At 41.6% G+C, this 21,932-nt stretch overlaps 1 protein-coding gene across 4 annotated transcripts in view; it reads left to right on the plus strand.

Moving 5' to 3' along the window:
• Positions 1–6,924: 6,924 nt before the first annotated feature.
• KIF3A (kinesin family member 3A) overlaps positions 6,925–21,932 on the plus strand; it is a 76,525-nt gene continuing 61,517 nt past the window's right edge. Inside the window, exons 1-2 of one of the 4 annotated variants that reach the window (XM_082624028.1) lie at positions 6,925–7,092; positions 10,346–10,619. In XM_082624028.1, the coding sequence (XP_082480154.1) occupies positions 7,087–7,092; positions 10,346–10,619 (280 nt within the window). In that variant the 5' untranslated portion in view covers positions 6,925–7,086. Of the gene's footprint in view, positions 7,093–7,324; positions 7,467–10,345; positions 10,620–21,932 lie in introns of those variants that run through there. The other 3 variants (XM_082624029.1, XM_082624027.1, XM_082624030.1) reach the window with 3 other exon arrangements.

The following is a 21,932-nucleotide window of genomic DNA, read 5'->3' on the forward strand; positions in this document are numbered from 1 at the left end:
AGCTCATACCTGAAGGTGCTTTGGAGGCTGGGGCTGTGCCGTCTCCCCCATTCAGCTGTAAGAACGCACTCAAAGCTTTCCAGCTGTGGGCTCCACCCATTCCCTGTTCCCAATCCCTACCATGATTCCTTGTCATAGAGAGGAGTATGCCTTTGAGCTTCCTGGTCTGCGTCAGACAGACTCATTGATAAAACCTCCCATGGTTTTGGCAACACCATAGCTGCAAGCACATTCCTCTCAGCCCTTATTGAAGGCAGTTCAGTTCTGGAAAAACTATGACTTTTCCCCAGAGAAACTAATAAGGCTTGTCTATGAGTAAACATGCAAGTACCAAGTGCACTGAAGACTTGGTCCTACTTTTTTAGATAAAAAAGTATTACTATATAACTGTATAGTAGTATTACTACTGTAACCTCTAGAAATATTTCTTTTAAGGGTTATTTACTTGATTTTTAGTTGGATAAAAGCATCTTTGGGGGCACAAATTATATTCTCATAAACAGGGTTAAAATAAATTTTATTGAAGGTTTGGAACTGGACACACAAGTGACTTTTTCTGCCCCCATGGACCCTGAGATCAGCCAAGGGAGACCTTGTAGAAATGGCAGTGGTTCCACTATCCCCCAAAGGGGGACAGGTTTGGGGGGAGGGAGGAAGGAAGGGAGGTCTGGGAAGGATATTGGGAGAGGATCTTCTGAAAAGAAGCCACAGTGAAACTGAGAAGTTCAAGCAAGCCTGAAGCACTTATGGGGGCTTCTCTTCCACCCACTGCACGTGGCCCTCCTGCCCCTCTTGGAGAAGGGTCCTAGAGTCCCTGAACACGTTTCTTTGACACAGCCAAGTCCTTAAGTCTCAAGCAGCTTTCTTAGATGTAGTTTCTGGGGGTGGTCATTAGGCCATATGGTTTGGGAAGCCTTTCTCTTCTGCTTAATGGGAGGTGGCATGTGGCGTCAACCAATGAGGCAAGATTATGTCTGCTAGGAAGTCAGACCTCTGGGTTTGCTGGGCCAGGACAATTCTGCTGTTCTAATTACCCATTTGTGGGGTCCCAAAGTCTGACAAGCCTAAGGAAGGGACAGCAGAAATCCTGGAAGGTATGACTTTTCCAAAATGCCCATTCCCAAGGCCACAGACCTTTCAGGAAACTTGAGTGTTTCCAGTGTTACACACCCCTGTACCTCAAAAGCAGCCCTGAATGAGCTTCCAGGGATGCATACCTCCTCTTCTTCATTAACTTTTGCAGCAAGTCTCAAGGAAGTAATTGTAACACAATGGAGTAAACACTTTTTTATCTGCAGTATGGAAGAAACACATATGATCAGAATATGAATGCCAGAAACTAACTGTAAAGCGTCTGTGGTTTTTTTTTTAAGAAATTAAGTTTTGCCTTTTTAACTTTTTTTAGAAGACTGATTGTATTTATCCACAAGGAGGTTACCCCCATTTTTAGATGTGACAAGTAAAAACCTCCTGGTTTCAGAACCACAGCTAACTCGTCAATAGTCCTTTGTTAGAGGACTGACTGGAGGTGGGAAATATGGCACCATCTCAGGGAACACACAGTCCCATCCTGACCTCAGGCTGCATTGTACTGGTCCAGACAAGCACACCCCACCTCATCACAAAGGGAGTCCTTTCCCAGCTAGGTCTTCTCATGCTCCCCAAGTCGACCCCTGACGGCCACACAACACAGAGTCAGACAGGCAGATGGTAGGATGTTTCAATTCCAGTTCTACCACTTGGAGCCATTTACTGAATTGATGAGGCTCAGTTTGAGCACCTGGGATGGCTCACCTCTTAGGCAGCAATGGGAAATAGAGGTCAGTTTGCGCCCCCAACATCTGTCACCATCCCTCATAGACTTCCCTACCTTTACTGAAACTATGAGGCGGCTGAAGATAGTGAGAGCCAGGTTAAGAGTAGTCTGGGAGAAGCCAAAGATGTTCTCAACTCTCAGGAGCCCCAACACGACTTCCTGGAAAGCTTCGCAAATCTCCACCTGCTGGAAGGAGGAGGTGGGGCAGAGGAGGGAAGGTCGCTGGTGGCCAGTCTCGGTCCATCAGTGGCTGGACGGTCTGCTTACGGTGACCAGAGGGGCTGTAAGAAGCCTCTTCACCTTAAATCGCTGTCGGATAAAGGGCCTCTCTTACCCAGCGCCTCCCCCATTCAGACCCTCTCCTTCCTGTGCCCGTTTTTTGGTCTTCAGCAGAGTTCCCCAACTCAAGCCCTCCTCCAAAACACCTACTAGAGAAGTACCGTCTCAGTGAGAAGCTGGCGAATCTCGACTCTTGCCTCGTGCGGGGGACGCACCTGGGGAAGGTGCGTGCTCCAGGGTGCGGCTCACCTGATCGCGGGTGCAGGTGGAACCCGGCCGCGTCCCGTGCGCGCGTGAGGAGGAGGATGAACGTGCTCTCGGGAGGGGCCCCCGCGGGAACCGGTACCTGGAGTCGGCCCCCCAGCCACAGGCGCGCCTCGCGGCCCTGAGCCTGGGTCAGGTGGGCGTCCAGCTGGCGCTCGTCCAGGACGCCTCCCCAGTCGCTCCGCACCAGCCCGGGCCGGCTGGGAACTGGGGGCGGCGGGGGCGGTGGCCCCAGAGCGGCGCCGGGGGCGGGGCGCGCAGCTGGCCGAGGCCGCATTGCCCTCCGCATGGGTCTGGTCCACGACGGCTCCGGGAGACTGACCGCTCCGCGCAGGCAAGCCTCCGGGAAACTTCTCCGGATCGCCGCGGGGAGAGAGACTTTCCACGCAGGCGGCGGGAGAAGACAGCGAAGGACTGTTTCGCCCAGACTTTCGTCCGGACTCTCACATGGACGCCGGACGGATCTTATCTCCAAGGCGGACGTCTCCGGCGCGGGCCGCCCGCCGGAAGCCATGGCAGCGCCAGATCCCGGGTCTGGGTCCCGGCTTAGCTCGGCTTTTTCTAACCCAGCGCCCTGGACTTGCAGCTGGGGCTGCCACGGGACCGGGCGGGGCGGGGCGGGCTCTTACTCCACCCCCACATCCCTCCACTGAGCGCCTCTTTCCCCACCCAAAGCCCGCGCCCCAGGCGCAGAGTCCCGAGCGGAGTCCCTAGCCCGGGATGAAGCAGCTGGTGACCACGCCATCCTTGAGAAGGTAATTTATTGAAGGCGTGCAATGCGTTAGGCGCTGGGACATAACAGTGGATAGAATAGACGTGGAACTTATATTCTAGTCAGGAAAGAGACAACAAACACGAGTAGAATATATGGAAACCCCAGCAAATCCACTCCTAAGTAAATGTCCAACAGAAATGCATGTGTGTGCACCAAAAGACACCTACATGATGTTCACAGCAGCACTATTTGTAATAGCCCCAAACTGGATACAACCCAAATGTCCATCAGCAGTTGAATGGGATAAACACGGATAAACAAATTGTGGTATATTCACACAATGGGATACTACACCACATTGGAAAAGAATGAACTGCTATACCCGATAAGGAACAATCTCACAAACAATATTGAGTGTAGGGAGACAGATACAAAGAATTCATACTGTATGATTCCATTTATACAAAGTATAAAGAAGGGAACTATAATGTTAGAGTCAAGGTAGTGGTTACCCTTGGGGGCATATTTCTATGTTGAAAACTACAGACATCACAGAAAGAAATTAAAGAAGACCTAAATATAATACATGGAGAGACATTCCGTGTTTATGAATTGGAAGATTTAAATTGTTAAAATGGCAATACTACATGAATTGATCTATAAATTGAACATAATCCCTGTTAAGTTTCCAGCTGTCTTTTTTGCAGAAATTGGCAAGGTGTTTCTAAAATTTCTATGAACATGCAAGGAATTCAAAATGGCCAAAACTATCTTGGAAAAGCAGAATAAGATGGAGGCTTCACAGTATCTGATTTCAAAACTTACTACAAGGCTATAGTAATCAAGACAGTATAGGGACTTCCCTGGTGGTCCAGTGGCTAAGCCTCCGGGCTCCCAATGCAGGGAGCCAGGGTTTGATCTCTGGTCAGGGAACTAGATCCCACATACCACAACTAAGAGTTCACATGCTGCAACTAGGAGTTTGCATGCCACAACTAAAAGATCCGGCATGCTGCAACTAAGATCCGGCACAGCCAAATAAATAAATAGATAAAATAAAATTAAAAATAAAAAAATAAAATACCCAATCCTTAAAAAAAAGAGACAGTATAGTATTGGATAGACATATAGACCAATGGAATTGAATTGTGAGTCTGGAAAACAGCCCTCATATTTATGACCAATTGATATTTGACAAGGTTGCCACAATAATTCAGTGGGGGGGAAAATAGTCTTTTCAGCAAATGGTGATGGGACAGATGAATATTCACATGCGGAAAAATGAAGCTGGATCCCTATACCATATCATATACAAAAATAACTCAAAATAGATCATAGATCTAAATGTAAGAGCACACAGAACAGCATCCAGAAATTAAAAAGACAACACACATAATAGAAAACGTGTATATCATATATCTGAAAAGAGACTTGTATTTAGAATATATAAAAAATTCGTAACAACTTAATAATGAAAAGACAGATGAAAAGCACAAAGAATTGACTAGACATTTCTCTGAAGAAGATATTCAAATGGTCAATAGCACATGAAGTGATGTCCAACATCATTAGTCATCAAGGAAGTACAAATAGAAACCACAATGAGACGCTATTTTATACCAGTAGGATGGCTGTAATAAGAAAGGTAAGACAATAGCAAGTGTTGGTGAGGATGTGGAGAAATTATAAACCTCATACATTGCTGGTGGTACAGCCACTGTGGAAAACAACTTGGCAGTTCCTCAGAATGTTATTTAGAGTTACCAAATGATCCATCAATTCCACTTGTAGTATATACTCAAGGGAAATGAAACGTTCACACAAAAACTTGTAGCAGCATTATCCATAGTACCAAAAAGTGGAAACAACCCAAATGTCCATCAATTGACAAGTAGATAAAAATGTGGTATATCCATACAATGGAACATTATTTAGCCATAAAACATAAAGGATTACTGATATGTGTTACAAAAGGGATGAATCTTGAAAACATTATTCTAAGTGATAGACGTCATTTCACAGAAGGTCACATATTATATAATTCCATTTATATGAAATGTCCAAAACAGGCAAATCTATAGATACAGAAAGTAGAGTAGTGGTTTCCTAGGGCTGGGATGTTGCAGCGGGGGAAGGAGGAATGATGGCTATGAGTGTAGTGTTTCTTTTTGGGGGGATGAAAATGTTTAAAATTGATTGTGGTTATGGTTGCACAACTCTGTATATAGTAAAAATCATTGAATTGTACAATTTAAATTGATGAATTGTATGATGTGTGATTATATCTCAATAAAGCTGATATATTTACAGTATATCAGAGAGTGATAAGTACTATGAAGAAATATAAAGTAGGGAGGGGAGATAAGAAGACTGGGGCTGAAGGTTGGAATTTTAAATAGAAAGATCATTGGTAGGGTTCACTGAGAAGGTGATGTGTGAACAAAGATATTCTGAAGGAGGTGAGGGAGTCAAGCAGATATCTACAGGGGGAGCTTTCCGGGGCCTGGATTTCGATCTGGGCTTTGTCATTGCCTGTAGGTATGACCTTGGACAAGTTACTTAATGGCTCTATGCTTCAGTTTTTTAAATCTGTGAAATAGTTACTCCTGTTTTCTATTAAAATGACTAATAGTACCTATTTCAAAAGGTTATAATGTAAATTAAATTAATAATTTAAAAATGAATTAAAGCACTTAAAACAGTATGCTGACACTAAGTATTTTTATTAGCTCCTACTGCAAGCATAAAAGCCCTTGTATTCTAACAGGAAACCATGCCTGCAATGTCAGATGGATCAAGGAGGCCAGGTGGAGCTGGTGCAAGGGGGATAGCTTGCAATAATGAGTAAGAGAGAACATTGCAGGAAACCGGGAGAGGGCCTGTGACTTTTATTCTGTGAGATGAGAAATCATTGGCAGGTTTTGAATGGAGAAAAGACAGTATCTGATTCATGTTTTAACACCAGCCCTCTGGCTCCTGTGTTGAAAGTAGACTAGGATGGCAAGGATGAACAGCAAGGAAACCAGCTCTGAGCTGTTTAGTAACACAGGTGAGAGATGGTGGTGGTAGAAGTGGTTGGATTCTGGTTCTATTCTGAAGATAGAGACAACTAGTTCTATAGAAAGATTGGGTATTGAGTATGAGAGAAAAAGACTGTGGTTTGACCTGAGAAATTGTCAGAATTCAGCTTACATTTATTGCGATTAGCCTTTTAAATTACTTATTTATTTATTTTATGTTTGACAGGGGTGATGTGGGTACTACCAGGGGATGGGAAGCGGGAATCAACGTTTCAATTTTGGACACGATAAACTTGAAATGTCTATTACATATCCAAGCAGAGTAGTGTTCAGAGACAGGTTCGGACAAGAAAGAGGATAGATCATTCTTTCTTTCACGAATATTTATTGAAAACTTACTCTGTGCCAGGTCGTATTCTAGGCTCTGGAGGTAATTGTGAGAATACCGACAAAGTCCCTCACGACCTCACCTAATGGTGAGACAGGTGATAAACAAGTCGGCAATCAAGCGCAATAATGTATGTAAAGTTTTTGGCTCTTCAGAGGGGACACAATGTACAATTGCTATTGTTGTTTTTAATATTCGGAGTATTGCAAGTGCTAGAAGATGGGCATTGCCGGTCTAGGATTGCCTCCTCCTCCCCCCCGCCGCGGTGGTAGGCAGGTCTCCCAGCCCAAAATCAGGCCAGATTTCCAACACAGTAGAATGGCGGCATTGCGCAGGCGCAGCCTCAGTCTGGCGTCCTAGGAGACGGACTCCGAAAGTCTCGGCGCAGGCGCAATGCAAGAGACCGAAGACGCCTCGGGCAAGGGGATAGGGCGGGGCGAGCTCGGAGTGCGCCTGCGCACAGCGCCCTCTCGCCAGAGGAGCCGCAGTCTCGGGAGCGCCCAGGCGGTGTTTCGATAATCTCTGACCCGCCTCTCCTGCGAACCCGGCGTCCTTGGACTGCACCCCGGGCGGGAACGTCCGCCGAGTACGGGAGGAAGCAACGATGCCGGTGAGTAGGGTCACTCAGCCGCTGGGGTTTCTCCTCATCCCTGCGGCCTGGCCGGGTGGCGCGGCCGTTACCATGGAGGCGCGGAGCAGGCGGGCGGCCGGGGTGGGGCGGGGCAGGGCAGGGCAGGGCAGTGCCGGGCGGACCAAGCGGTTGGGGAGCCAGGCCGGTGGGCCCTGGACTGGGGGGGTCCAGCCGACCCTGGGAGGGGCCCGCGGCAGGCCTTGCGGTCTTCGTTGCTGCTGCATCCCGCAAGGCCTGGGCTGCTTGACATAAAGGCACTGTGCCAGAGGATGCGCTCTCGCTCCCAGCCCTGTCCTCTGGGTAGGGCCTCTAGGAGCAACCACGGAGGGTCGGGTTTTGATGCCTCGCACCCCGTGGGGTCTCTACGCCGAGGAGCCAAGCTCTGGAAGGCAGCAAAGCACGGGCTGTCTGCCTGTACCCCAGGCTGCTGACTAGAGCTGTCATTCCTCTCGTAGCGCTCTAGCTTACAGTGCAGAATGTAACCCGTAGGTGTCTTTGTATGTGAGGGGAGTGAGTGGTGGGTGGCGGTATGTTTGTCTTGTAGGATTTCACAGACTATTAACTTGCACTTAATAAGGGGCCGTCGTGGGCTTCCCTGGTGGCGCAGTGGTTGAGAGTCCGCCTGCCGATGCACGGGACACGGTTTCGTGCCCCGGTCTGGGAAGATCCCACATGCCGCGGAGCGGTTGGGCCCGTGAGCCGTGGCCGCTGAGCCTGCGCGTCCGGAGCCTGTGCTCCGCAACGGGAGAGGCCATAACAGTGAGAGGACCGCGTACCGCAAAAAAAAAAAAAAAAAAAAAAAAAAGGGGCCGTCGTTAAGTCCAATATAGGGTCATGGAGAACACTTGAGTTGTGGCCGGCTATTTACGTGAGGGGGTGAGTGGTGGGTGGTGGTATGTTTGTCTTGTAGGATATCACAGATTGTTATCGTCCACCTAATGAGGAGGCGTTGTAAGTCCATTATAGGGTAATGAAGAACAGTTGAGCAGTGGCTGGTTATTTACTGGTTGCGAAGCCTTGGATAATTATTTAATCTTTCTGGGCCCTTCGTTCCTATGTAATTAAACTTTTCCTTCTGGGGTTATCAGGCAGGAGACTTGAAGGACAGTGCTTGACTTTTAGCATTAAATGCTTAATATTTGCTACTTGTTGCTTTCTATTTATTTATCAATTCATTCAACAGTTATTGGGCACCAACCCCATGCTAGGCACTGGAGATACAATATTGAGCAAAACCAGCCAGGTTCTTGAACTTGAGAAGAGAGACGCCTTCTAGGGCGGAGGTGAAAACCATACATACATACAGGGACAAAGACACTTAACATTAATGAATGAAGTGGATGGGTGTCATACAATAGATAGAAATAGATTCTGGTGAATTAAGTGTTGCCATGTAGGAATGCTGACCTACAGATGTCAGATCATCTATTTTTTCCAAGAGAATCTAGAAATTGTTATTTTTGTGAAATTTCTCAATTTTTAATTTTTAGCAACTAATTCAAAAGATTTTTAAATAATATAAGCCAAGCAAAAGACATTTGTGGGCTGAATTCAGCCCCTTGACTGACTACCAGTTTGGAACTTATAGGTTAAATAGAGACACAGACATTAATCAAATAAGGAGCCAAAAAAAAAAAGTAAAATTTTAACCGACGGAGAAGGAGAGAGAAGGGTGTTATCAGGGCCTATACAAGGATTTGACCTAATCAGGAAAGTCTTCCCAGATGAAGGGGCTATTGAGCTGAGGTCTGCAGGGTAAGTGAAGAGGAGGGTGGGGGATGTTCTAGGCATAAGGAACACACCTGGGAAGGAGTGTGGTGAGAGGGATCATGGGGACAAGAAAAGGCCTAAAAGAAAACCGGTGTGGCTGTGGCTAAGAAAGCCAAGCTTGTGAAAGAAAACTGGAGAAGTAGACATGGGCCAGAACCAGATCTTACACACCACCTGAAGGATTTCGATCTTCATCCCAGGATCTGTGGGAAACCATTGAAGAGTTTTAAGTAGGAGAGTGATATAATTAGATTTGTGTTGAAACTGACTGCCAAGTAGAGAACAGACTATAGGGGAACCTAATTAGACACAGTAGTACAGGTAGGAGTCTCTTATAATTCGGGGTGAGATAATGGTGACCTAGAATAAGGTGCTGAAAGTAGAGATGGAAAGAAGTGTGTTGAATTGATATAATCTGTTCCTTGTCAATGACAGTGGCTCACGTTTGTTTCTCTAATGCTTAGAAGAGTATCTGAAACAGTAGGAATTTAATATCTGTTCAACCAAACTGTTGAACTTCTTCACTTTAATAATTGTATTTTAATATAGATTCTTAATCATAAAATTTCAAAATTTGAAACTTTACATATTACAAATGTTCATAAGGTTAGAGTCAAGCTAAAACATTTTTCTGCCATTGGGCTTTCTTTTCTGTCTTTCACTTGTCTTCTATAGAAAAAGTAGACTATATGAGGATATATTATTATTATTATTTTTTAATTAATTAATTTATTTTTACTTTTTGGCTGCATTGGGTCTTCGTTGGGTTTTGCGGGCTTCTCATTGCAGTGGCTTCTCTTGTGGAGTACGGGCTCTAGGCTCGAGGGCTTTAGTAGTTATGGCTCTCAGGCTCTAGAGCACAGGCTCGGTTGTAGCACACGGGCTTAGTTGCTCCCCGGCATGTAGGATCTTCCCGGACCAGGGCTCGAACCCGTGTCCCCCACATTGGCACGCAGATTCTTAACCACTGTGCCACCTGGGAAGCCCTGCATATATTATTTGATAAAAAATTTTTTTACTAATGCATTGTAGAAAATATCAATAACACTAAAAGTCTCAGGGGGAGCAGAGGACCTATTACTAGATTCTTGATTAAAGTTATTAACCATATTCACATGTGTTTTCCTACAGGCAGGAAACTCAGAGCAAGTCAGGGACTTTGCAGAAAGACAAGTCTCTAATATACTTTCTCATTTTCTGCCTGAATAGCATTAACTGTAAATGTAAATAAGATTTCCTCTCCCCTCATTTGTATTGTAAAAGAACTATTTTCATATCTTTTTAAATAAGCTTTTTCTATATATCTGTAAGATCTTTAATTGCATTTAACAACTATTTATGGAGTGCTTAATGTATGCAAGGCACTAGGATGCCAAAGTAGCCTTTTTCAAATTTTAAATTTAATCTGTTGAAGGTAAAAGTAAATGTTCTTTTCATTGTTTGTAAATATTTTCTCCACCAGATCAATAAATCAGAGAAGCCGGAAAGCTGCGATAATGTGAAGGTGGTGGTTAGGTGCCGGCCCCTCAATGACAGAGAGAAATCAATGTGCTACAAACAGGCTGTCAGTGTGGATGAGATGAGGGGAACTATCACTGTACATAAGACTGATTCTTCCAATGAACCTCCAAAGACGTTTACTTTTGATACTGTTTTTGGACCAGAGAGTAAACAACTAGATGTTTATAACTTAACCGCCAGACCTATTATTGATTCTGTTCTTGAAGGCTACAATGGTGAGTACTTTATATAGTTTACTTTTTTTTTAAAATAGATCTTTATTGGAGTATAATTGCTTCACAATACCGTGTTAGCTTCTGTTGCACAAGAAAGGGAATCTGCCATATGCATACACATGTCCCCGGATCCCCTCCCTCTTGCGCCTCCCTCCTATCCTCCCTGCCTCACCCCTCTAGGTCATTGCCAAGCACAGAGCTGATCTCTGTGTGCTATGCTGCTACTTCCCACCAGCCAACTGTTTTACATTCGGTAGTGTATATACGTCGATGCCACTCTCACTTCACCCCAGCTTCACCCTCCCACCCCATGTCATCAAGTCCTTTCTCTATGTCTACCTCTTTATTCCTGCCCTGCAACTAGGTTCATCACTACCTTTTATTTTATTTTTTTTAGATTCCATATATATGCGTTAGCATACTGTATTTGTTTTTCTCTTTCTAACTTACTTCACTCTGTATGACAGACTCTAGGTCCATCCACCTCACAACAAATAACTCAGTTTCGTTTCTTTTTATAGCTGAGCAATATTCCATTGTATATATGTGCCACATCATCTTTGTCCATTCATTGGTCGATGGACATTTAGGTTGATTCCATGTCCTGGATATTGTATATAGTGCTGCAGTGAACATTGTGGTCCATGTCTCTCTTTGAATTATGATTCTCTCAGGGTATATGCCCAGTAGTGGGATTGCTGGGTCATATGCTAGTTCTATTTTTAGTTTTTAAAGGAACCTCCATACTGTTTTCCATAGTGGTTGTATCAATTTACATTCCCACCAACAGTGTAGGAGGGTTCCCTTTTCACCACACCCTCTCCAGCATTTATTGTTTCTAGCTTTTTTGATAATGGCCATTCTGACCGGCGTGAGGTGATACCTCATTGTAGTTTTGATTTGCATTTCTCTAATAATTAGTGATGTTGAGCATCTTTTAATGTGCCTCTTGGCCATCTGTATGTCTTCCTTGTTGAAATGTCTACTTGGTCTTGTGCCCATTTTTTTAACTGGATTGTTTGTTTTCTTGATATGGAGCTCCATGAGCTGTTTGTATATTTTGGAGATTAATCATTTGTTGTTTCATTTGCAAATATTTTCTCCCATTCTGAGGGTTGTCTTTTTGTCTTGTTTATGGTTTCCTTTGCTGTGCAAAAGCTTTTAAGTTTAATTAAGTTCCATTTGTTTATTTTTGTTTTTATTTGTTACTCTAGGGAGTGGGTCAAAAAAGATCTTGCTGTGGTTTATGTTAAAGAGTGGTTTTCCTATGTTTTCCTCTAAAAGTTTTATAGTGTCTGTTCTTACATTTAAGTCTTTAATCCATTTGGAGTTTATTTTTGTGTATGGTGTTAGGTAGTGTTCTAATTTCATTGTTTTACATGGAGCTGTCCAGTTTTCCCAGCACCACTTATTGAAGCGGCTGTCTTTTCTCCATTGTATGTTCTTGCCACCTTTGTCGTAAATTAGGTGACCGTATGTGTGTGGGTTTATCTCTGGGCATTCTATCCTGTACCATTGATCTATATTTCTGTTTCTGTGCCAGTACCATACTGTCTTGATTACTGTAGCTTTATCGTATAGTTTGAAGTCAGGGAGTCTGATTCCTCCAACTCCGTTTTTCTTTCTCAAGATTGCTTTGGCTATTTGGGGTCTTTTGTGTTTCCATACAAATTGTAAGATTTTTTGTTCTAATTCTGTGAAGAATGCCATTGGTAGTTTGATAGGGATTTCATTGAATCTGTAGATTGCTTTGGGTAGTATAGTCATTTTCACAATATTGATTCTTCCATTCCAAGAACATGGTATATTTCTCCATCTGTTTATGTCATCTTTGATTTCTTTCATCAGTGTTTTATAGTTTTCTGAGTACAAGTCTTTCGCCTCCTTATGTGGGTTTATTCCTAGGTATTTTATCCTTTTTGTTGGAGTGATAAATGGGAGTGTTTCCTTAATTTCTCTTTTTGATTTTTCGCTGTTGGTGTATAGGAATGCCAGAGATTTCTGTGCATTAATTTTGTATCCTGCACCCTTACCAAATTCATTGATTAGTTCTAGTAGTTTTCTGGTGGCATCTTTAGGATTTTCTATGTATAGTATCATGTCATTGGCAAATAGTGACAGTTTTACTTCTTCTTTTCCAATTTGTATTCCTTTTATTTCTTTTTCTTCTCTGATTGCTGTGGCTAGGACTTCCAAAACTGTGTTAGATAAGAGTGGTGAGAGTGGACATCCTTGTCTTCTTCCTGATCCTAGTGGAAATGCTTTCAGTTTTTCACCATTGAGTATGATGCTTGCTGTGGGTTTGTCATATATGGCCTTTATTATGTTGAGGTAGGTTCCCTCTATGCCCATTTTCTGGAGAGTTTTTTATCATAAATGGGTGTTGAATTTTGTCAAAAGCTTTTCCTGCATCTATTGAGATGACCATATGGTTTTTATTCCTTAATTTGTTAACGTGGTGTATCACATTGATTGATTTGCATATATTGAAGAATCCTTGCATCCCTGGGATAAACCCCACTTGATCATGGTATATGATCCTTTTAATGTGCTGTTGGATTCTGTTTGCTAGTATTTTGTTCAGGATTTTTTCATCTATGTTTATCAGTGATACTGGTCTATAATTTTATTTTTTTGCAATATCTTTTTCTGGTTTTGGTATCAGGGTGATGGTGGCTTTGTAGAATGAATTTGGGAGTGTTTCTCCCTCTGCAATTTTTTGGAAGAGTTTGAGAAGGATGGGTGTTAGCTCTTCTCTAAATGTTTGATAGAATTCACCTGTGAAGCCATCTGGTCCTGGACTTTTGTTTGTTGGCAGCTTTCTAATTATACTTTCAGTTTCATTACTTGTGATATGTCTGTTTATATTTTCTAATTGTTTCTGGTTCAGTCTTGGAAAATTGTACCTTTCCAAGAATTTGTTCATTTCTTCGTGGTTGTCCATTTTATTGGCATGTAGTTGTTTGTAGTAGTCTCTTATAATCCTTTAGTATTTCTGCAGTGTCAGTTGTGATTTCTCCTTTTTCTTTTCTAATTTTATTGACTTGCCTCCTCTCCCTTTTTTTCTTGACGAGTCTGGCTAAGGGTTTATCAATTTTGTTTATCTTCTCAAAGAACCAGCTTTTAGTTTTATTGATCTTTGCTACTGTTTTCTTCATTTCTGTTTCATTTATTTCTGCTCTGATCTTTATGATTTCTTTCTTTCTACTGACTTTGGGTTTTCTTTGTTCTTTCTCTCGGATGGAAGTGTAGGGTTAGATTGTTTATTTGAGATTTTTCTTGTTTCTTGAGGTGAGATTGAATTGCTATAAACTTCCCTCTTAGACCTGCTTTTGCTGCATCCTATAGGTTTTGGGTTGTCATGTTTTCATTGTCATTTGTTTCTATGTATTTTTAAATTTCTTCTTTGATTTCTTCAGTGATCTCTTGGTTATTTAGTAGGGTACTGTTTAGCCTCCATATACTTGTTTTTTTTTAACAGTTTTTTTTCTTGTAATTGATTTCCAGTCTCATAGCATTGTGGTCAGAAAAGATGCTTGATATGATTTCAATTTTCTTTAATTTTCCAAGGCTTGATTTGTGACCCAAGATGTGATCTGTCCTGGAGAATGTTCCATGTACACTAGAGAAGAAAGTGTATTCAGCCACTTTTGGGTGGAATGTTCTATAAATATCACTTAAATCTATCTGGTCTATTGTGTCATTTAAAGCTTGTGTTTCCTTATTTATTTTCTGTTTGGATGATCTGTCCATTGGTGTAAGTGAGGTGTTAAAGTCCCCTACTGTTATTGTGTTACTGTCGATTTCTCCTTTCATGGTTGTTAGCATTTGCCTTATGTATTGAGGTGCTCCTATGTTGGATGCATAAACATTTATAATTGTTATATCTTCTTCTTGGATTGATCCTTTGATCATTATGTAGCGTCCCTCCTTATCTCTTGTAAGTCTTTATTTTAAAGTCTATTTTATCTGATATGAGTATTGCTACTCTAGCTTTCTTTTGATTTCCATTTGCATGGAATATCTTTTTCCATCCCTTCACTTTCAGTCTATATGTGTCCCTAGGTCTGAAGTGGGTCTCTTGTAGACAGCGTATATATGGGTCTTGTTGTTGTATCCATTCAGCCAGTCTGTGTCTTTTGGTTGGGGCATTTAATCCATTTACATTCAAGATTATTATTGATATGTATGTTCCTATTACCATTTTCTTAATTGTTTTGGGTTTGTTTTGTTGGTCTTTTTCTTCTCTTGTGTTTCCCACTTAGAGAATTGTTTTTAGCATTTGTTGTAAAGTTGGTTTGGTGGTGCTGAATTCTCTTAACTTTTGTTTGTCTGAAAAGCTTTTGACTTCTCCATCAAATCTGAATGAGATCCTTGCTGGGTAGAGTAATCTTGGTTGTAGGTTTTTCTCTTTCATCTCTTTAAGTATATCCTGCGACTCCCTTCTTGCCTGCAGAGTTTCTGCTGAAAAATCAGCTGATAACCTTATGGGGATTCCTTTTTATGTTATTTTTTGTTTTTCCCTCCCTACTTTTAATATTTTTTCTTTGAATTTAATTTTTATTAGTTTGATTAATATGTGTCTTGGTGTGTTTCTCCTAGGGTGTATCCTGTATGGGACTTTCTGTGCTTCCTCGACTTGGGTGACTATTTCCTTTCCCATGTTAGGGAAGTTTTCCACTATATAATCTCTTCAAATATTTTCTCAGACTGTTTCTTTTTCTCTTCTTCTTCTAGGACCCCTGTAATTCGAATGTTGGTGTGTTTAGTGTTGTCCCAGAGGTCTCTGAGATTGCCTTCAATTCTTTTCATTCTTTTTTCTTTATTCTGCTCCTTGGCAGTTATTTCCACCATCTTGTCTTCCACCTCACTTTTTTGTTCTTCTGCCTCTGTTATTCTGTTATTGATTCCTTCTAGTGAATTTTCATTTCAGTTATTGTGTTGTTCTTCTCTGTTTGTTTGGTCTTTAATTCTTCTACATCTTTGTTAAACATTTCTTGTATTTTTCTCAGTCTGTGCCTCCATTCTATTTCTGAGATTCTGGATTATCTTTACTATCATTACTCTGAATTCTTTTTCAGGTAGATTGCCTATTTCCTCTTCATTTATTTGGTCTTGTAGGTTTTTACCTTGCTCCTTCATCTGTGACATATTTTTTGCCATCTAATTTTTTATTTTTTTAAGAGTGGGATTATGTTCCTGTTTTACAGGTTGTTTTGCCTGAGGCTTCCCAAACTGTAGTCTGTAGGCTATTGGGTAGAGCTGGGTCTTGGTGCTGAGATGAGGAACTCTGTGAGACCTCACTCTGATGAATACTCCCTGGGGTCTAAGGTTCTCTGTTAGTCCAGTGGTTTGGACTTGGAGCTCCCACTGCAGGAGCTTCCCCCTGACCCCAGGCTTGCAAATCAAGATCCTGAAAACCACGTGGGTGGCAAAAAAAAATTTTTTTAAAGAGAAAAATAACAAAGTAAAAAATAAAATTAGACTGGGAAACTAAAAGATATGTTAGAAAGAATATAAAAATAAAAATATAGATGAACCAACAACCAGAAGGTAACTCAGTACCACAATAGTGAAAAAGGAGGAAGGAAAGAAAAAAAAGGGGGGGAGGGGGAAGGACTTGGCTGTGGAGAGTGGGGCCTATCAAGGGTGAGGCTTGGGTGGTGGGCAGGGCCAGTGCTCAGGACCTATGGGGCTGGAAAAGGCTCTGGGGCTGTGTGGGGGTGGGGCTTAGGCTCAAGGAACAGAAGGGAGCCAGGCGTGCCCCCCATCCTGGTCTTAGAGGGCAGGGGACCTCACCTGGGAGCCTAGCAGGCTTCCTGGGCTCGAGTCGGTGGGGCAAACACCCTCTGCTCCTCTCCTGCTTCTCAGTCTGGGTTCTGGGAGGGCCCCTCCCGCCTGCCTCTCCTGATCTCCCCAGCCTCCCTCCTATGCCACCATGACCCATGCAGCCTGGAGCGGGCTTTGGATTGGAGGGGACTGGCCTGGGCACTCAGCAGGCTCCCCATGCCCAAGTGGGCGGGGCAGTTGCGTTCTTTTTTGCTCCTCCTGGAGGGCGCCTCCCACTTGCCTCTCCTGATCTCCATGGCCTCAGGGGTGCTGATGCGGTCTGGCCTCCACTTCTCCCCCCTCTTTGGTCCCTGTACGTCCTACCGGTTCACTTTGGGGTTCCTCCTGTCTCCTTGGGTGTCAGAGTCCTCCACCAGCGGCCAGCAGGTGCATTAGTTGTGGGGAGATGCTAACTCTGTGTCTTCCCACACTGCCATCTTGACTCCTCCCCCTGTAGTTTACTTTTTTTTTTTTTTTTTTTTTATTTTTGCGGTATGCGGGCCTCTCACTGTTGTGGCCTCTCCCGTTGCGGAGCACAGGCTCCGGATGCGCAGGCCCAGCGGCCATGGCTCACGGGCCCAGCCGCTCCGCGGCATATGGGATCCTCCCAGACCGGGGCACGAACCCGTATCCCCTGCATCGGCAGGCGGACTCTCAACCAGTGCGCCACCAGGGAGGCCCTGTAGTTTACTTTTAAACAACTTTTATCAAGCTATTAATAATACCCAGTGAATTCACCCATTGTAATGGTGCAGTCGAATTGTACAGTTTAAGTTTTAGTAAATACATACAGTTGTGAAACCATCAGTTTTATCACCCCCATAAGTTCTTTTATGTCCATTTGCAGTCCCACCCCCAGGCAACCATGGACCTGCTTTCTGTCTACAGTTTTGCCTTTCCTCAAAATTTCGTATAAATCAAATCAGACACTATTTTGTCTTTATCTGTTTTCTTTGACTTAGTGTAATATTTTTGAGGGCCATCCATGTTGTTGCATGTATCAGTAGTTCCTTTTTACTGTTGAGTTGTATTCCATGGTATGAATATACCACTTTTTATGATCTTTGATGGGAATTTGAATGATTGCAGTTTTTTGGCTATTAAGAATAATGCTGTTAGGAACATACTTTTCTTTAAAATATTTATTTATTTTTTGGCTCTGTCGGGTCTTAGTTGCAGCACATGGGCTCTTTGTGGTGCATGGGCTTCTAGTTGTGGCATGTGGGCTCCAGAGCGTGTGGGCTCCGTAGTTGTGGTGCGCAGGCTCTCTGATTGTGGCACATGGGCTCAGTAGTTGTGGCGCATTGGGCTTAGTTGCCCCACAGCATGAGGGATCTTAGTTCCCCGACCAGGGATCGAACCAGCATCCCCTGCATTGCAAGACCAATTCTTAACCACTGGACCACCAGGGAAGTCCCAGGAACATTCTTTTATAAGTCATTGTGCAGGTACGTTTCAAAGTTTCTCTTGGATAGATACCTAGGAGTGAAATTGCTGGGTCTTATGGTTAATGTATGTTTATCTTTTGAAGAAACTGCAAAACCGTTTTCCACAGTGGTGATTGTACTACTTTTTTCCCAGCAGTATGGTATGAGAGTTCCAGTTTCTTCACATCTTCACCAACATTTAGACTCTAGTTCTTTTTAATTATAGCTATTCTAGAGGATCTGTAGTGGTATCTCATTGTTTTAACTTGTATTTCCCTAATAATTAACAACATTGAACATCTGTTTGTGTACTTATTGGACATTTGTATGTCTTCTTGGTAAAATATCTCTTAAAATATCTTACCCATTTAAAAAATTGGTTGCCTGTGTTCTTATTATTGAGTCATGCTCTTTATATATTCTGGATTCATATCTGTGATCAGATATGTGATTTGAAAATATTTTTCCCAGTCTGTGGCTTGTCTTTTCATTTTCTTAGTGGTGTTTTTTTGAAGGGAAAAGTTTTGTATTTTGATTCAGTTCAGCTATCAAGTTTTCTTTTATCACATGCTTTTGGTGACATAGCTCAGAAATTTTTTCCAAATCCAAGACCACAAAGGTTTTCTCTTATGTTTTTATCTAGAAGTTGTAAACATTTTAGGTCTTACATTTAAGTCTCTGGTCCATTTTGAGTTAATTTTTATATATGGTGTGAGGTGAGGGTCTGAGTTTTTTTCTTTCTTTCTCCCCCCTGCCCCCTTTTTTTCCCTTGTTGCCTATGGATATCCAGTGGTTACAACACCATTTATTGAGAAGACTGTTCTTTCCCTATTGAATTAACTAGGTGCTTTTGTCAAAATTCAACTGACCACAAATGTGTGGGCTTATTTCTGGATTGTTTGTTTTATTCCATATTTGTTTGTTTATTTATTTATTTATTTGGCTGTGCTGTGCTGCACATGGGATATTAGTTCCCTGGCCAGGGATCAAACCCGTGCCCCCTGCATTGGGAGCATGGAATCTTAACCACTGGACCACCAGGGAAGTCCCATAGAATTCTATAATATATAATGCAGTTTACTGTGCATTATTCAAATGTAGTTTAGCTGTAACTGGACTCTAAATAACAAGTACGTAATCCTTCTACCATTTAAAAAAGTTTTATTTAATTAATAAACTATTTTTAGCGCAATTTTATGTTCACAGTAAAATTGAGCAAAGTACAGAGAGTTCCCATAGATCCCTAGTCCCCAGAATGCACAACCTCCTCCACTGTCAACATCCTGCACCATAATGGTTACATTTGTTAAAATTGATGACCCTGTATTGACACATCATTATCATCCAGAGCCCATAGTTTACATTAGGGTTCACTCTAGGTTTTGTACATTCTGTGGGTTTGGACAAATATATAATGATATCTATCCACCATTGTAGTAGCATACAAAATTGTTTCACTCTATATAGTGTGTTGCCTTTTCAGATTGATAACTTTCACTTAGTAACATGCACTTAGGTTTCCTCCATGCCTTTTCATGGTTTGTTAACTCATCTCTTTTTATCAGTGAATAATATTCCATTGTCCTTATGAACTGTTTATCTGTTAACCTGCCTACTGAAGGACATCTTGGTTGCTTCCAAGTTTTGGTAGTTATGAATAAAGCTGCTATAAATATCCACATGTAGGTTTTTTGGTGGACCTTCTGCCATTTTAAATATATAGTTTGGAAATGAGGAGACTGGGTAAAATCTCAGGTCATTTTTAGTTTTTAAAAACTAACATTTTAAGAGAAGTTCATATTGAACAAAATGATAGCATTAGATTTGTTAAGTTTGGCATTTAAAAACTAGAAATTTGGACTCTCATCTCTGAAAATAAATGAGATTCTTTAATTTTAGGGGATTCCTGGTCCTCCTTTTTCAGCTCTAATATTGTAAATTAGTAATCTTTTTATTTAAAAATTTTTTAGTTTAATTTTTATTTTATATTGGAGTATAGTTGATTTACAATGTTATGTTAGTTTCAGGTGTACAGCAAAGTGATTCAGTTATACATAGACATATATCCATTCTGTTTCAGATTCTTTTCCCATATAGATTATTACAGAATATTGTGTAGAGCTCCCTGTGCTATACAGTATGTCCTTGTTGATTATCTATTTTATATATATAGTATATGTATATGTTAATCCCAAACTCCTAATTTATCCCTCCTCACCATGTTTCCCCTTTGGTAACCATAAGTTTGTTTCTGAAGTCTGTGAGTCTGTTCCTATTTTGTAAATAAGTTCGTTTGTATAATTTTTTTTTAGATTCCACATAGAAGTGATATCATATGATACTTGTCTTCCTCTGACTTCACTTAGTATGATAATCTCTAGGTCCATCTATGTTGCTGCAAATGGCATTGTTTCATTCTTTTTTTATGGCTGAGTAATATTCTATTGTATATATGTAACCCATCTTTTTTATCCATTCCTCTGTTGATGGACATTTAGATTGCTTCCATGTCTTGACTATTGTAAATAGTGTTGCAGTTAACATTGGGGTGCGTGTATCTTTTCAAATGATGGTTTTCTCTGGATATATGCCCAGGAATGGGATCACTGGATTGTATGGTAGTTCTATTTTTAGGTTTTTTTTTTTTTTTTTGATGTGGACCCTTTTTAACATCTTTATTGAATTTGTTACAATATTGCTTCTGTTTTATGTTTTGGTTTTTTGGCCACGAGGCATGTGGGATCCCAGCTCCCTGACCAGGGATTGAACCCGCACCCCCTGCATTGGAAGGTGAAGTCCTAGCCACTGGACTGCCAGGGAAGTTCCTATGTTTAGTTTTTTAAGGAATCTCCATACTGTTTTCCATAGTGCCCGTACCAGTTTACATTCCCACCAACAGTGTAGGAGGGTTCCCTTTTCTGCATACCCTCTCCAGCATCTACTGTTTGTAGACTTCCTGATGATAGCCATTCTGACTGGTGTGGGGTGATACTTCATTGTAGTTTTGATATGCAATTCTCTAATAATTAGCAATATTGAGCACCTTTTCATGTACTTTTTGGCCATCTGTATGTCTTCTTTGGAGAACTGTCTATTTAGGTCTTCTGCCCATTTTTTGGTTGGGTTGTTTTTTTGATACAGAACTGCATGAGCTGTTTGTATATTTTGGAGAGTAATCCCTTGTTGGTCACTTCATTTGCAAATATTTTCTCCCATTCTGTAAGTTGTCTTTTTATTTTGTTTATGGTTTCCTTTGCAAAAGTTTTTAAGTTTCATTAGGTCCCATTTGTTTATTTTTGTTTTTATTTTCATTGGGAGGTGGATCCAAAAAAATCTTGCTGCAATTTATGTCAGAGTGTTCTGCCTGTGTTTTCCTCTAAGAGTTTTATAGTACTCAGCTTTACATTTAGGTCTTTAATCCATTTTGAGTTTGTTTTTGTGTATGGTGTTGAAGAATGTTCTAATTTCATTCTTTTACATGTAGCTGTCCAGTTTTCCCAGCACCACTTTTTGAAGAGACTGTCTTTTCTCCATTGTATAGTCTTGCCTCCTTTGTCTTAGATTATTTGACCATAGGTGCATGGGTTTATCTCTGGCCTTTCTATCCTGTTCCATTGATCTGTTTTTCTGTTTCTGTGCCAGTACCATACTGTTTTGATCACTGTAGCTTTGCAGTATAGTCTGAAGTCAAGGAGCCTGATTCCTCCAGCTCGTTTATTTTTCTCAGGATTGCTCTGTCTGTTCGGGGTCTTTTGTGTTCCTATACAAATTAAAAAATATTTTGTTCTAGTTCTGTGAAAAATACCATTGGTAATTTGATAGGGATTGCAATGAATCTGTAGATTGCTTTAGGTAGTATAGTCATTTTGACAATATTGATTCTTCCAATCCAAGAACATGGTATATCTCTCCATCTGTTTGTGTCATCTTTGATTTCTTTCATCAGTATCTATAGTTTTCTGAGTACAGGTCTGTTGGCTCCTTAGGTAGGTTTATTCCTAGGTATTTTATTCTTTTTGATGTGATGGTAAATGGGATTGTTTCCTTAATTTCTCTT

Source organism: Mesoplodon mirus (assembly GCF_964341445.2).
Source record: "Mesoplodon mirus genome assembly, chromosome: 5".
NCBI classification, from domain to species: domain Eukaryota; kingdom Metazoa; phylum Chordata; class Mammalia; order Artiodactyla; family Ziphiidae; genus Mesoplodon; species Mesoplodon mirus.